The 15,961-nt window shown below is 45.8% G+C and overlaps 1 protein-coding gene across 11 annotated transcripts in view; it reads left to right on the top strand.

The window, feature by feature from the left end:
- LOC125173881 (nuclear body protein SP140-like protein) overlaps positions 1–15,961 on the top strand; it is a 66,172-nt gene that overhangs the window by 1,599 nt on the left and 48,612 nt on the right. For 5 of the 11 annotated variants that reach the window (XR_007155176.1, XM_047873532.1, XM_047873530.1 and 2 more), the window contains exon 1: positions 13,659–13,863. Coding sequence is in view for 4 of the 11 variants with exons in the window: in XM_047873532.1 (XP_047729488.1) it covers position 13,863 (1 nt within the window). In the remaining 7 variants the exon portion in view is untranslated. Of the gene's footprint in view, positions 1–619; positions 752–5,620; positions 5,997–13,658; positions 13,864–15,961 lie in introns of those variants that run through there. The other 6 variants (XR_007155175.1, XR_007155172.1, XR_007155171.1 and 3 more) reach the window with 5 other exon arrangements.

Here is a 15,961-nt window from a genome sequence, read left to right as displayed (position 1 = left end):
CTTTTTGAGCTCAATTTTATTGGGGTATAAAATGCATTCATCTCAAGTGGTTGAGTTTTAACAAATGTAATTGTAATTACAATTTAAGTGGTTGAGTTTTTTTTTTATTTAAATTTTTTTTTTCAACGTTTATTTATTTTTGGGACAGAGAGAGATAGAGCATGAACGGGGGAGGGGCAGAGAGAGAGGGAGACACAGAATCGGAAACTGGCTCCAGGCTCTGAGCCATCAGCCCAGAGCCTGACGCGGGGCTCGAACTCCCGGACCGCGAGATCGTGACCTGGCTGAAGTCGGACGCTTAACCGACTGCGCCACCCAGGCGCCCCAGTGGTTGAGTTTTAACAAATGTAATTGTAATTACAATCATGACGTAGGCCATTTCCGTCATTCCAGAAAGTTCCTTCGTGCCCTTTGCAGATAGATAGCCTCCTCCCCAACCTCGTCATCAGGCAACCACTGATGCACTTGCTGTTAGTACAGATTCGTTTTGCCTGTATCAAAGTTTTACATAAATGAAAACATGCAGTATGTGAATTTTGACGTGTGACTTCTCTGGGTCATCATAATGCTGTTGGCATTCACCTCTGTTGCTGAGGGTCGGTAATTGATTCCTCTTTAGCAGGTGTGCTGGCCGACTCTTGTTCATCCTGTCCGATCACCATGATGTCACCAACGTAACTGATAAGTGTGATGTTCTATGGGATATCCGGGTGACCCAGATGTCTTTGGACTATCTTATGACAAGGGGCAGGTGAGTTAATATAACGCCCAAGACAAAACTGTACACGAATGTTCTTATCTGTCATGCAGGAACTAAAACTCTTTCCGATCCTCCTTTTCTAACCAGGATGGAAAGAAAACACTTACCAGATCAATGCCCCCACACTATGTACTTGAGGTCCATGGAATGACCTGGGCTGGGGATCTTACTGCCCAGACTGCTTATTTTCTTATCCCAGTCTTCGGCCTTCTTATAAATTCTGGGAGTTACTTGATACACTTCTAAGAAATTGACTTTCTGTCCGAGTTAGCCATTATCAGTTTTGATTACTCATACCCCAAAACTCCAGCTGCTTATAAGTTGGTATCAGAGAATGAGTTGCCAGCGAAGAAACTTCACAGAAATAGGATCAATCTGAGATTGGTTATGTGACCTACCTGAACATAAAAGTAGTGGACAGCCTATTAGCGTTCAAAGATGGGGGTTTGGTAGACTTTGGCAAGCAGGGGCAAGGTAGCAGAGTAACTTCTAGCACTGGATTGTGCTCAGGACTCTACGAGTCACTCCCTGATTCCAAGTGTGAGATCTTAGCACGCTTAGCAAAATGGCGAGGAGTTTTTCCAGTAAAAAGAAAGCATTGACTTTGCTTCAGAGATTACCACCTACTTGGCCTAAATCTGGGTGGGAAAACAGAGAAAGGAGGGCGGCCAGAATCTTCTCATCCCACGGGTCGTATGGAAGAAAAAGAAAACAACTCTACCCCTGTGTTAGGAACCAGGGATTGTCTGATCGGCATAGATGGTCTCGGTCCAGGATACGTTATCCCAGAGAGATTGATTCTCTAGCGAGGATAGAGAAAAAACAAGACAGTGGGAAATGCAAGCTAAAACTGCAGCCTGTTGTTATCTGGGCTGATGCATGATATTGCAGACTAGGGCTTTCTTGTGAACTTAACAGAAGCACCCCTGAGGAATGCCAAAGACCTTGTGCATATAAGCAAAGGAAGCTGGCACATTAATGTCATTGCCCAGCTGAGTGGTGGCCTGGGCCTGCCTGCTGCTTAAGGGCAGGGAGAGGAGAGGGAGGAGACACCAGAGCGGGCTCTTGTAGTCTGTGTCCAGCCTTGTCTGGGCCACTGTGCCCCCTGGGAGGCCAAGAGCAGAGGACAGCCGTGCCCCACAGCCACTTTGCCCCACAAAGCGAGGGAGGGAGAGAGGGAGGACGGGCAGGGACTGGTGGCAGGCAGTCCCGTGCGTGTGCAGCACCTGGTAGGCACACACACCCCACCCGCTGGAAAAGATGTCCTCGGCGGTATCCTGGAATCTGGAATCTGTCCCAGCCAGATTCATGTTCACTTCTTTGGAGGCAAGAAAGAACAGAAGTGGGCAGAAAGGTAGAAATCTCTGGCCCTCTATACTTTGCAAACATGTCTGTGCAAATTTCTAGCACATCTAGAGTGAGTCAGAAGAAGCAGGATTCAGCGGAACATACTTTGGAAACATCCTGCTTTGCCTCTGGCTCCCCAGGCCTCGCCTGCTTTGGCCACACTGCTCTGACTAAGGTCCTGGAAACTGCACATGCCCCGGCTCCCATTTATCTGTCCTACCTGCATTTCTAGTGTTCGGTTTTGCTTTTTCTATTTGTGCTTTGCTCCCATTTCTTTTTCTTCCAACTTTATGCTGCTATAGTGTGTTTTTGTAAGTTGCTTCAAATCCTTTACAGAATGAGGGCCGCTATTGGTGAAAAAATTCAATACGGACATAATGTACAAACGCACTTGGTAGCGGGGCACCTGGGGGGCTCAGTCTGTTAAGCATCTGACTTCGGCTCAGGCCATGATCTCACGGTTTGTGAGTTCGAGCCCCGCGTCGGGTTCTATGCTGACAGCTCAGAGCCTGGAGCTTGCTTCGGATTCTGTGTCTCCCTCTCTCTCTGCCCCACCCCTGCTCTCTCTCTCTCTCTCTCTCTCTCTCACACACACACACACACACTCTCTCTCTCTCTCTCTCTCTCTCAAAAATAAATAAACATTGGGGCGCCTGAGTGGCGCAGTCGGTTGGGCGTCCGACTTCAGCCAGGTCACGATCTTACGGTCCGTGAGTTCGAGCCCCGCGTCGGGCTCTGGGCTGATGGCTCAGAGCCTGGAGCCTGTTTCCGATTCTGTGTCTCCCTCTCTCTGCCCCTCCCCTGTTCATGCTCTGTCTCTCTCTGTCCCAAAAAATAAATAAACGTTGAAAAAAAAATTAAAAAAAAATAAAATAAAATAAACATTAAAAAAACCCCACAAATCACATTGTCCTTTAAGGTCTAGGTAATGTCAGTTCCAAACCCTTTCCCCATCCCACGGGAAGCCTGTCTCTGTCCTTGAGATTTCAATGACTAGCTGAAGCTCAGTTTTTTCTAATCACCGAGGCTGCATTTTTTTATATATATATGAAATTTATTGTCAAATTGGTTTCCATGCAACACCCAGTGCTCATCCCAAAAGGTGCCCTCCTCCATGCCCATCACCCACCTCCCTCCCACCCCCCATCAACCCTTAGTTTGTTCTCAGTTTTGTTTTTTTTTTAAATTTTTTTTTAATGTTTATTTATTTTTGAGGCAGAGAGAGACAGAGAGAGACAGAGCATGAATGGGGGAGGGGCAGAGAGAGAGGGAGACACAGAATCGGAAACAGGCTCCAGGCTCTGAGCCATCAGCCCAGAGCCTGATGCGGGGCTCGAACTCACGAACCGTGAGATCGTGACCTGAGCTGAAGTCGGACGCTCAACCGACTGAGCCACCCAGGCACCCCTGTTCTCAGTTTTTAAGAGTCTCTTATGCTTTGGCTCTCTCCCTCTCTAACCTCTTTTTTTTTTCCTTCCCCTCCCCCATGGTCTTCTGTTAAGTTTCTCAGGATCCACATAAGAGTGAAAACATATGGTATCTGTCTTTCTCTGTATGGCTTATTTCACTTAGCATCACACTCTCCAGTTCCATCCACGTTGCTACAAAGGGCCATATTTCATTCTTTCTCATGGCCACGTAGTACTCCATTGTGTATATAAACCACAATTTCTTTATCCATTCATCAGTTGATGGACATTTAGGCTCTTTCCATAATTTGGCTATTGTTGAGAGTGCTGCTCTAAACATTGGGGTACAAGTGCCCCTATGCATCAGCACTCCTGTACCCCTTGGGTAAATTCCTAGCAGTGCTACTGCTGGGTCATAGGGTAGATCTATTTTTAATTTTTTGAGGAACCTCCACACTGTTTTCCAGAGCGGCTGCACCAGTTTGCATTCCCACCAAGAGTGCAAGAGGGTTCCTGTTTCTCCACATCCTCTCCAGCATCTGTAGTCTCCTGATTTGTTCGTTTTAGCCACTCTGACTGGCGTGAGGTGATATCTCAGTGTGGTTTTGATTTGTATTTCCCTGATGAGGAGCAACGTTGAGCATCTTTTCATGTGCCTGTTGGCCACCTGGATGTTTTCTTTAGAGAAGCATCTATTCATGTCTTCTGCTCATTTCTTCACTGGATTATTTGCTTTTCGGGTGTGGAGTTTGGTGAGCTCTTTGTAGATTTTGGATACTAGCCCTTTGTCCGATATGTCATTTGCAAATATCTTTTCTCATTCCGTTGGTTGCCTTTTAGTTTTGTTGATTGTTTCCTTTGCTGTGCAGAAGCTTTTTATCTTCATGAGGTCCCAATAGTTCATTTTTGCTTTTAATTCCCTTGACCGAGGCTGCATCTGTAAAGGGCCCATTTATTCAAGAAACTTGAGCAAATTCACACACCAGGCTTCTCTGCACAAACCTGGCACTTCCCTCTGGTTGCAGGAGTGCGGAGTTTTCTCTGGCTTCTGACTGCTTTCCAGAAATTTGAGGAACATCTTCCCTGCCTTATAATGAAGAGCATTTTGCCACTCTCTAGCCCCGTGTCCAGTCCAGGCTGAGTACTCTGCCCGGCCGGTCCACCGGCCTGAGAGATGATCTGGAATGTCCGGCTTTCCTTCCTTCTCACGACCACCTTAAGGGCAGAGAGGCAGGTACAAACATGCACCTTGGCAGAGAGGCAGGTGCAACATGGCGTTCACTTCCTGCCTACACATGCTTTGCCCCCTTACTCCAAAACAACCTGGATCCATTTGAATGAAATAGACCTTTGTGCTCTCTTGCCTTTGGATGAACAGTGGCCCATCTGCCACGGACCCCGAGCTGGCCCTCTTCCTCCTCCCTGGGGCTGAGAACTGCCACAGAGACTGGGTGGAGGGGCATCCAGCATTGGTGCAGCCATTTCACCCTGTTCAGCAATTTAGCCTTTACTCTTTGGGTGCCACACACGAGACATCCATCAGTTGGATTGATCGGAGGTCCTCAGAGCTCCAGGAAGGCACAAAGGCAGTCAATGTCTGCTCAAGGTTGATCCCAGGCCAGTGCCATGGCCCCGTGGGGCTGGCAGTAGAAAATGGCAGGTGGAGGCCGCCAGCTCAATTGCGGGTTAGCCCTTACCTCCTGTCCTGGGTCCCCATCTCCAGGAAGGTCGGCATCTACCCATGTTACTTCTGTCTTTCCGGCCTCATTCCACGGGTATATGACAGAATGAGATTGCACATAAAGAAATAATGAGGAAATCAGATTTCTTAAATCGCAGAGGATTGGCTCCCTGGGCCAACTTGAGGCTGACTCATATCACCTTCTACAAACACTTTCGTTTCCCCCATGCCTCCTCTACCCCTCCCCCACACCGCAAAAGACAGCTCTGCCCAGAACAGTTCCTTTTAGAAAAATTAACATTGAAATTGAACGAGTGCTGTCCAACTTCTGAGTTCTGGGTAGCTGGGGGCCAGTTTGTCCCAGAGTGCATCTGTGCGTGGCATCTGAACACGGATGAGTTAGGGGAAGTGAAAGCAGACCCAACATTGACAAATGCAACCGAGTGGGGAGTGAGGCGTTGCTCTGTCTGTGCTGGGATGTTATGCAGTTGACTAGGAGGGAATTTGTCTTTTAAAATACAAGGCAAATACATCAATGCATTCTTAAAGCAAGGCAAAAGTGTGTGGAAACCCCTCTACCCCAGACTCTGGAGGTGGCCAGGGCCCCAAGAAGGCATCAGCATTGCTATCAGCAGCTGTAGAACTGACAGGTAGGTCCTCAGCACCCAGTACCAGCACCCAGCCCACAGCCTCTCCTCCACCTGTTCCCGAGAGACGGGAGATGAACAAGCTTGAAACCAGCCAGCGCTCGGCCTCCGGGTAGGAGAAAGAAGTGACGCTCTCCTCAGAGAATGAGTTGGTAGGCGCTGCCTCTTTTTCTGATTTCTGGAAGATATTGTAGGGAACGGGCGTCATTTTTTCTTTAAACATTTTGTAGGATTCATTAATGATATGCTCTGGGCCCGATGCTTTCTTCTTTGGAGGTCTTTTAATTATTGATTCAATTCTTTTAATAGATATAGGCCCATTCAGATGACTGTCTCTCCTTGTGTGAACTTCGGTGTTTCGTGTCCCATAAGAAATTTGTCTGTTTCACCTTCTATCAAATTCTTCGCCCTAGAGTTTTCCCTGGTGTTGTTTGTCTGCTATCTTTGTCCTGTCCGTGGGACTAATAGTGATGAACCCCTCTTTCATGTCTGATACTACTAATTTCTGTCTTCTCTCCTTCCTTTGCTAGCCTTGTTAGAGGTTTGTCGATTTCATTGATTTTTCTAAAAAAAAAATCAGCTTTTGACTTCATTGATTTTCTTAGCTGTTTTCTTGTTTTCAGTTTCACTGATTTCCACTCCCATTTTTGTTGTTTATTTACTGATTTATTTTGCTTGCATTAGGTTTCAATTTCTCTATTTTCCTGTAGTTTCCACAGGTGGGAGGTTAGATTATTCATTTAGATCTTTCTTGTCTAATGTGTAAATTCAGTGCTATACATTTCTGTCTAAGCACTGCTTTTGCTATGTCCCACAAATTTTAATAAGCTGTGTTTTCATTTCCATCTAGCTCAAAATATTTTACAATTTCTCTTGAGATTTCTTCTTTAGCCCTAGAAGTGTGTTCTTCGATTCCAAGTATTTGGAGGATTTCCCAGCTATCTGTTATTTCTACTTTTATTTCATTGTGGTCTGAGAACATATTTTTAAATGATTTCTATCCTTTTAAATGTGTTAGGGTGTGTTTTACAGCCCAGAATATGGCACGTTTCAGTAAATATTCCATGTGAGCTTGAGGGCAATGTGCATTTTGTTGTTGTTGAATGGAATATTCCATAAATGTCAGTGAGACCAGATTGATTAATGATACTGTTCAGGTTGACTATATTCTTACCGAGTTTCTGCCTGCTTGATCTGTCAGTTACTAAAATAGGGGTATTGGCGACTCCAACAATAGGAATGGATTTGTCTGTTTCTCCTTGTAGGTAGATCAGTTTTTGTGTCCTGTACTTTGATGCCACTTTGTTACTTGCGCATTGAGAATTGCTGTGTCTTCCTAGAGAAATTGACCCCTTCACTATATAATGTTCCTATTCACCCGACAATTTTCCTTGTTCTCAAGTCTGCTTTGTCTGAAATTAATGTAGCGACTACAACTTTTCCTTTGATAATGCTGTTGACAACATATCTTTCTCCACCCCTTTACTTTGAATCTGTCTTGTGTTTTTCTGCTTAAGGTGGCTTTCTCATAGACAGCATATAATTGTGTTTTTTTTTCTTTTCGGTTTTTATCGCTCTATGGATTTCTGTCTTTTAATTGTTGCATCGAGGCCATTCACATTTAGAGTATTCATGTAGTTAGATGAATATCTACCAAATTGCGGGGCGCCTGGGTGGCGCAGTCGGTTAAGCGTCCGACTTCAGCCAGGTCACGATCTCGCGGTCCGTGAGTTCGAGCCCTGCGTCAGGCTCTGGGCTGACAGCTCGGAGTCTGGAGCCTGTTTCGGATTCTGTGTCTCCCTCTCTCTCTGCCCCTCCCCCGTTCATGCTCTGTCTCTCTCTGTCCCAAAAATAAATAAACGTTGAAAAAAATTTTTTTTTAATATCTACCAAGTTGCAACTGTTGCTACTCATTGTACTTGTCCTCGTTTCTACTTTTTCTTCCCTTTTTTTTCTTCCTTTTACGGTTTCAGCTAAACACTTTATTACCCCATTTGCTCTTTTTCTCCTAGCATATGAATCACGCTTCTTTTAAAAATGTTCGTAGTGGTTTCCCTAGAGGTTGTAATATATATTTGCTGCTATTCATATTGCTATTTATTTATTTACTTACTTATTTCGACTTTGCTTGGTACCATTTATTTTTTTCATATCCATTTCTTCAAGTTATACTCTATGGCTTTGTGAGTGACACATGCATCCTATAATGGAATGTCACACACTCCTCCCTCCCGTCCTTATGAACATTGCTGTCAGTCATTTCACTTATCCATACGTTCTAATCACATGTTGCTACTATTACTTTGAACAAACAGCTACCTCTTAAATCAATTTAGAATAGGAAATTATTGAGAACCCCAAAAAGCTAATCTTTGTTCTTGTAAATTACATCGCTCGATATTTACCATATTAGGAATGGAAACTTTGAACACTTAAATATTTATTTGTTCATGAAAAAAATAATAATGAACTCATTACCTGCTAACATAAATGAAATGTTTTATGAGAAGTAACTGTGTTTTCTAAAATAAAGTAAATTAGTAAGAAGAGTAGCAAGGCTTTATATTTTTGCAAATCTCTTTAATAACTGGCTCAGTAGAAGATGGTGGGATTCCATCTGCTTCTGCTTTCAACCCGTTGTGATCTCACAGAATGTGTATCCTCTGGGAGATTCTACTGTACATGTGTGACAGAATGAGAGAGAAAAAGGGTAAATAACATTTTAGTACTATTATGAAAACAGTTTTCACCTTGGTCATACGTGAAAGGGTCTTACACAACCCCAGGGGTCCCTGGACCATACTTTCAAAATCACTATTTTAAAATAATTTTTAAGGGGCACCTGGGTGGCTCAGTCAGTTAAGCGTCCGTCTCTTGATTTCAACTCAGGTCACGATCTCACGGTTCATGAGATCGAGCCCCATGTTGGGCTCTGTGCTGACAGCATGGAGCCTGCTTGGGAGTCTCTCTCTTTCCCTCTCTCAGCCCCTCCCCTGTGCACGCTCTCTCTCTCTCAAAATATATATATATATAAACTTAAAGTAATTTTTGAGATGTGCTTCTGTTTTCAAGTAAACTTTGCGGTTTTTAGACATCAGTAATTTAAGTGGTTTGAGTGCCTTCCGTTTCTTTTATAACAAAACTTTGCTGGTGTTGATATCTTGGTTCTCTCTCTCTTTTTTAAATGTTTTATTTATTTTTGAGACAGAGAGAGACAGAGCGTGAGCAGGGGAGGGGCAGAGAGAGAGGGAGACCCAGAATCCGAAGCAGGCTCCAGTTTCCGAGCTGCCCGCGCAGAGCCCGACGCGGGGCTCGAACTCAAAACCCGCGAGGTCATGACCCGAGCCGAAGTCGGACGCTTAACCGACTGAGCCACCCAGGCGCCCCTCTTGGTTCTCTTACTGTAGCACATCATCGAATAATTTGTCCTTGAGAGACTGCATCGGTAAGAACAGACCAGATTATTCTACCGGAACACGCAATTCTGAGATCTTAGCGGGGTCACTTGCCTCTGCTTCAGAGAACCCTTGCTTGGGACAGTGTGGCTGCTGAGTGGCTGTCAGTGACAGCCACGGTAACCGAACGTTGGGTGACCACTAGAGATGGTGCAGGAGTACAATATTTTCTGAGCCCTTACGCGGCTATTCGTTTTTTATTTGGAGTTGACACACGGTGTTACATTAGCTTCCAGCGTGCGTCGTGCTGTGGTTCGCCACAGGGCACCTTGGCGAGTATCTTGTCCCCACACACGAAGAGCGTATATTTTTAGTCATTTCCTTTTACCTCTGAATCTATAGATTTGCATAACTGACATTTAAAATTTCAGATTTAGGTGTTCCCCACCCCTGCCCTTCAGGGTTTTTAGCAGCTATGTTCTGGGGAAATTCTCTCATTTTACAACCATTTTAGCTAGCTTTTTTTTTTTTCCTTTTATTTTAGCTCTCATTTTAAATTTCCAGGCCCACCGTCTTATTTTCTGATCTTCTCTTCATGGCATCCTGGGCGCAATATCTTCTCCCATTCGAAAGACACTGCTTGTTTTTTGGAAACTCTCTCCTGCTCCCGGCACTATTTCTATTTACGCGGGGGTAATTTTCGTTCTTTGCTCACCTTGGTTCTATTCCCTCCTGAGGGAGGTTTGCACCAGTGTGTGTGGCCTATTGTTTGTTCCTACCTGAGGGCCAGGCACTGAAGAGCTAGCTTGGAAGTGTGTTTAAGGAGACAGGCTTGAAAACCTGCGGGTTCGGCTGTGGGAATCCCAGATGCCTGAGGGTGAAGGCCTCTTTCTCCGGGGGCATCTACATTTTTAAGAAGGAGCCTCTAGGGGCGCCTGGGTGGCTCAGTCGGTTGAGCATCCAACTTCGGCTCAGGTCATGATCTCATGGTTCATGAGTTCGAGCCCTACGTCGGGCTCTGGGCTGATGGCTCAGAGCCTGGAGCCTGCTTCGGATTCTGTGTCTCCCTCTCTCTCTGCCCCGTCCCCGCTCATGCTCTGTCTCTCTCTCCCTCAAGAATAAATAAAACATTAAAAAATTTTTTTTTTTTTTTTTTTTTTTTTTTAAAGAAAGGAGCCTCTAGTGTCTTGCCTGGATGTGGGTCAGAAAGGAGCTGGGGCAGATCCTTTAGTGTTTTGCCTTTCAAGCAATCCTGCTGGTTCCTGCTGGCATCTCCGTTCCAGGCCCACTGTTCTCAGGGCTGCAGGACACCCTCTGGGATTGTCTTCTGAAAGCAACAGCAGTGAGGCTCACACCTCTTTTTCTCTTTCGGACTTTGGTTCCATTTTCTCATCTAATTCTCTTCCCTTATACTTCTTCCGTTACTCTCATTTTAGGGAACCCTCTAGTCTGAGGGGAGCGCAACACTTGTCCTCCGGCAACTATCTTTAACCAGAAGTTGTTGTTTTGTTTTTGTTTTTGTTTTGGAGAGAGAGGGGACGGAGAGAATCAGGGAAGGCCAGAGGGAGAGGGAGAGAGATGCTCAGTTCGCAAGATCTTGAGATCATGACCTGAGCCACAATCAGGAGTCTGCAGCTAAACTGCTTAACTGACTGAGCCCCCAGGGGCTTTTTTAAAGGAATTCAGTGAAGGAATGGGTTTCATTCTATTCCAATGCATCCTTATAATGGGAGGTCCCAATGACCCTCTTATAATGGGAATAAACCATCTCCCAAGTGTTTACACCTTTTAGAATTACCAAGAAGACTCCCAAGATATCATCGGCAAAGGGAACCATTTTTCAAGTAAGAATCAGAATTACAAAGCTTTTTGAGTTTCAACATTATGGGTCACCTGGGTGGCTCAGACGGTGAAGCCTCCCATTCGGCTCCAGTCATGATCTCACGGGGTTTTGCGGGTTCGAACCCCACATGGGCCTCTGCATTCCCTGGCAGTGCTGAGCCTGCTTGGAATTCTCTCTGTCTCCCTGTCTCTCTCTCTCTCTGTCTCTCTCTGCCCCTCCCCCTCTCGATCTGTCTCTGTCTCTCTCAAAAATAAATAAGTAAACTTAAAGAAAAACATTTAAAAAAATTGGTTTTCCCAGGCACGGCCATCATGTTTGAAATGCAGGGGCCTTACAGGTCTCCGTGTACGGATAACACGGACGCAGGCAAGTTTAGATACAGAACGATGAGTCCTTGTTTTGAATATGCACACAAGTCTCTATATTCAACACGAGAAAAACACATATTCCTGTGACTGTTGTTAATTGAAACTGGACCATAGGGGTGGGTGTCTTTGAGCTAATTTTATTATGTGAAATGTCACTCATTCCTGCCCCTGTGGGATGGAGAACTCTGCCTCTCTTCCACCTTCGTTGAGATTTCTTTCGGTTGTCGGTAGCTAAGAAGACTTGCTGTCCCACTGCTCTCTCCACACTCAGCACCACACATCTTATTCAAGCTTCCCCAAATCCTGTAAATAGATACTGTTATTACTTCCGTTCTGGCAACGGAATCTCAGAAAGTTGGCCGAGGTTAGAGCAAGTAGCAAACCAGGATTTGTTAGCAAGTAACCTGCATCCAGAGCCTGCACCTGACTTTGTGAAGGTTCGTTATGAAATGGGCGAATTGAACGCGCTTTTTCAAAACTAGACCTTACCTTCCCTGTTTATAGTACCACACGGTGGGGTCAGTGAACAATCTGGACTCACCAAGAATGACCTGGCTCCGTCTGATAGAGGCAAACAGACAACAGAACACGTTAGGCAGGAGACTGTGAGGAGGAGTTTTCAGAGGTGATAACCAAGCTGTTCTTGAAAAAGAGTAGGCTTTTGCTAGGCAGAGACTATTCAACTAGTGTTTTGCTTACATAACATTATGTAGCAGAATAGCGTGATTTGCGCGGTTTCATCTAAGTCTGTGATTTTAGCTATATAATATATGGTGGAATCTCAAGAAACACACCAGACAGAATAGGATAAAGGGAAAGAACCCTGGGGCAGAGGTCAAGAGACCTTTCCTGCTTTGATGCCAGATCGTATGCACTACATGCATTCTTTTAACTGCAGAAAATACTTCCTAACATAGACAAAACAAAGTTAAGTTGGCTTTACACCCGTATTGGCTGACATTTTGAAGTATGACAATACTTGGGGTCTACAAAGGTATCGAGGAAAAACTCTTGTGAAATCCTGGCAGGACTGTAAACTGACAAATCATTTTGAAAGAGAAGTTAGCAACCTAGAAGTTGGAAGGTATCGTACCCCAGTACTGGGCAATTCTCTTCTAGGTACGAATGCTAAAAAATTCTTGTTACATGCACATAAGGAGCTATAACCAAGGGTGTTTACCAAAATACTACTCATAATAGCAAAAAAATTGGAATAGACCTAAACATTTACCAGTAAAGGATTGTTAGGCAAATATTGTCTCTATTTATGTAAAATATTACTGCACAGCAATTAAAATGCCCTGGTTTGACTTAAAAATATCAATGTGGACACATTTAAATAAATAATACATGGAAAAAAGGCAAATACAGGCATACCTTGTTTAGAAAAAAACTTGCTCTTCGGTGGTAGGTTCTGTGATATTCTCTTCGTTGGATTTTTATTTTTTTTGTCTGTAAACTTTTTAAAACAAACAATCTGTATTAGGGTTCTCCAGAGAAACAGAAAAGACAAAATGTGTGTGTGTGTGTGTGTGTGTGTGTGTGTGTAACAGAGATTTATTGTAAGGAATGAGCTCATGTGAATATACACGCTGGCAATTCCAAATCTGCCCTGTGGGCCAGCAGACTGGAGCCCCAGCAGAGTCGATGGTGCAGTTCCCATCTGAAAGCAGTCTATTTGTGAATTCCTTCCTACAGGGAGAGGTCAGTCTTTTTGCTCTAGGTGGGCCTTCAACTGATTGTATGAGGCCCACCCACATTATGGAGGGCCTGCTTGCTCAGAGCCATCCAGTTGAAATGATCATCTCATCCCCCAACACCCTTCAAATGAGAAGGAAAGCCTGTGAGAACAGATAAAGAAGGCCAGCCAAATGTCCCAGGCTGGATACCCCGTTTGCATGCTCTTTGCTTCTGTAATCTTGCTTACCTCTTCCATCAGCCACTGTCCCCATAGTGTCCCCCCTTTTTCCCTTGAGTCCCTGCAATCCCACCTACCTGTGCAGCTGATAGAAAGTTTCCAAGTACCTGGAATCTAGCCCAGCATAAAAGAAGGCCAGCACCGGGGCTCGGGGGCTCAGCCTTTGGAGGTGACTCTGCCGGGCCAGCGCCAGTGCAAAATAAACAGTCCTTTCTGATTCCCCGAGCGCGTGTTGCTTGTCTCTTCCTGTGTGCCAAGTATTGCTGTAACACTTTTGGTGCGTTGGCCAGGAAGACGACAGCCACGCTGACCCCTTGAGCCACCGTTGTCAGTGAGCAGCGGAGAGGCCACTTATTGCGGCCCCCGCCACGGAAAGGAAGGCGCACCGACATTGATTTCACTGGACCCCCACCATCGCCGGGCCCAGCAGTACCGGCCACTACTGCACTGGACTCCAGGGGGAACAGAAAAGACCTGTCCCAGGACATTGGAACAGTAAGTGTCCCCGGGGACTTCAGACCGGAATCCAGGCCCACCCCTGAGGCAGAAGGGGAGCTTAATCACCTCCCGGGCAACGTAGTCACTGAATAGAACAGGGAAGTCCTGGGTGGAAGTGGGCGATCTGTCTGTGTGTGAGTGCCTGTGCTCCATGGAGCCTGAGTGGGTCCTACTCTGCAATTCTGTGATGATCTCATACGGCTCAAGGCAGAATCAGGTCTGCAGAGGCCTGATCTGAGTCAGGGGTTTATACCCCTGCCAATGCTAAGAGGCATTCAATCCCCATGAGGGGCGTGGCCAGGCAGATGAACCGACCTCTTCCCCGTTCGTCCTGCGACACTGTTGGGAGGGACCCATCTAGGATACCAGGACGGGGAAAATTCCTCAAAATCAACTGTTTTGGAATGTATGATTGAGAATTTTAAACAGGGAGGGGCCCTGAGGGGGGCTCAGTCGGTTAAGCATCTGACTTCAGCTCAGGTCATGATCTCATGGCTTGTGAGTTCGAGCCCCGCATCGGGCTCTGTGCTTACAGTTCAGAGCTTAGAGGCTGCTTCAGATTCTGTGTCTCTCTCTCTCACTGTCTGCCCCTCCCTGCTCATGCTCTGTCTCTCAAAAATAAATAAACATTAAAAAAAATTAAAAAAAAGAATTTTAAAAAGAGATTTTCAGGTGACTATGGGTCAAACTGACCCATGGGAAATTATGCACCCTCTGCGAATTAGAATGGTCTACGTTCTGTGTAGGCTGGCCCCCTGAGGGCACCCTAGAGGTTCCCACGGTCCGAACTGTTTATAAGGTAATTACTGGGGACCCTAGCCATCCAGATCAATTCCCATACATTGACCAATGGCTGGAAATAGCCCAAGTCAAGCTTCTTTGGGTCCAGTTCTGCATTAATAGTAAGTGACAATGTAAGGTTTTAGTGGCGCAGGCTGGAAAGAAGACCTCACAGCAAAAAAACCCCACCGCCCCATCCTCCAAGAAAATTCAGAAGTCCTTCCTTTCAACCACCATATGCCCCCAGGACCCCATCAATTGAGGGAGGGGAGCCTCAAGTGCCTGAAAATTCACCCCTGTCGGTTTCGCCTCTGCCAGTGGCCAATCTGCCCCAACAGGGACATCTGAACCGGTAGGCAGATACCTTAGGTCCTCGACTCAAGGTCCAAGGCCCCCAACAGCAAGAAGATGCCATTGCAGGTGACTAGGGGTCCCCATAAAGTAGGCTTCAATGGGACCCTACAAGAGGGGGCATCAGTTTTCTGCTACCAACCGTTCTCCACTGCTGACCTCCTCAATTGGAAACACCACAGGCTGCCCTGCTCTGAAAAGCTGTAGGTGATGAGAGATCTAGAATCCAGATTCCAGATTCACTGCCCTGCCTGGGTTGACTGTAAGCAGCTTCTGTTCACTCTTTTCAACATGGAAGAGCACCGATGAACCGTCACCAAAGGAAAAAAAAAAATGGCTCCAGACTCAGTCACCAGATGGACAACTAGAAGTTGAAGCTTGGGCACGGGAGGCTATGCCCAAAGAGTATCCCTGCTGGGACCCAAACACAGAAGCCGGAAGGGCCAGATTAGAAAGACACCGACTCTCCTCCCTCCAAGGAGTAAAAGCAGGGGCCAAAAAGCCCACCAACATGGCAAAAGTATCTGAGGTCCTACAAAAGCCAGAAGAGAGCCAGCTTACTTCTAGGAAAGATTATGTGAAGCCTTCAGAGTTTATACTTCGTTTGACCCAGAAGCCCCCGAAAGCCAATGCATGGTCAATGCTGCCTTTGTGGGACAGGCCCAAAGTGACATTAGACAGAAGCTCCAAAAGTTGGAAGAATTTGCTGGAAAAGAATGCGACTGAACTGATGGAAATCGCCAACAAAGTTTTTGTAAATTGGGACTGAGCTGCCAGCAAGGAGGCAGACTGAAGAACGAAACAAAAGGCAGTTCTCCTGGCCACAGCCTTGGGAAGACCACCGCATCTGGAATGGACCCCACAGAAACCACGAGGGATTCAAGAACAAAAAAGAAGGGTGCCACTGGGATGGGATCAATGTGCCTGCTACAAAGAATTTGGACACTGGAAAAATGAATGCCCC

Source organism: Prionailurus viverrinus, chromosome C1 (genome assembly GCF_022837055.1).
Source record: "Prionailurus viverrinus isolate Anna chromosome C1, UM_Priviv_1.0, whole genome shotgun sequence".
In the NCBI taxonomy this organism is placed as follows: domain Eukaryota; kingdom Metazoa; phylum Chordata; class Mammalia; order Carnivora; family Felidae; genus Prionailurus; species Prionailurus viverrinus.
The sequence above is the reverse complement of the archived record's forward strand: the minus strand, read 5'-3'. Positions and strand labels throughout refer to the sequence as shown.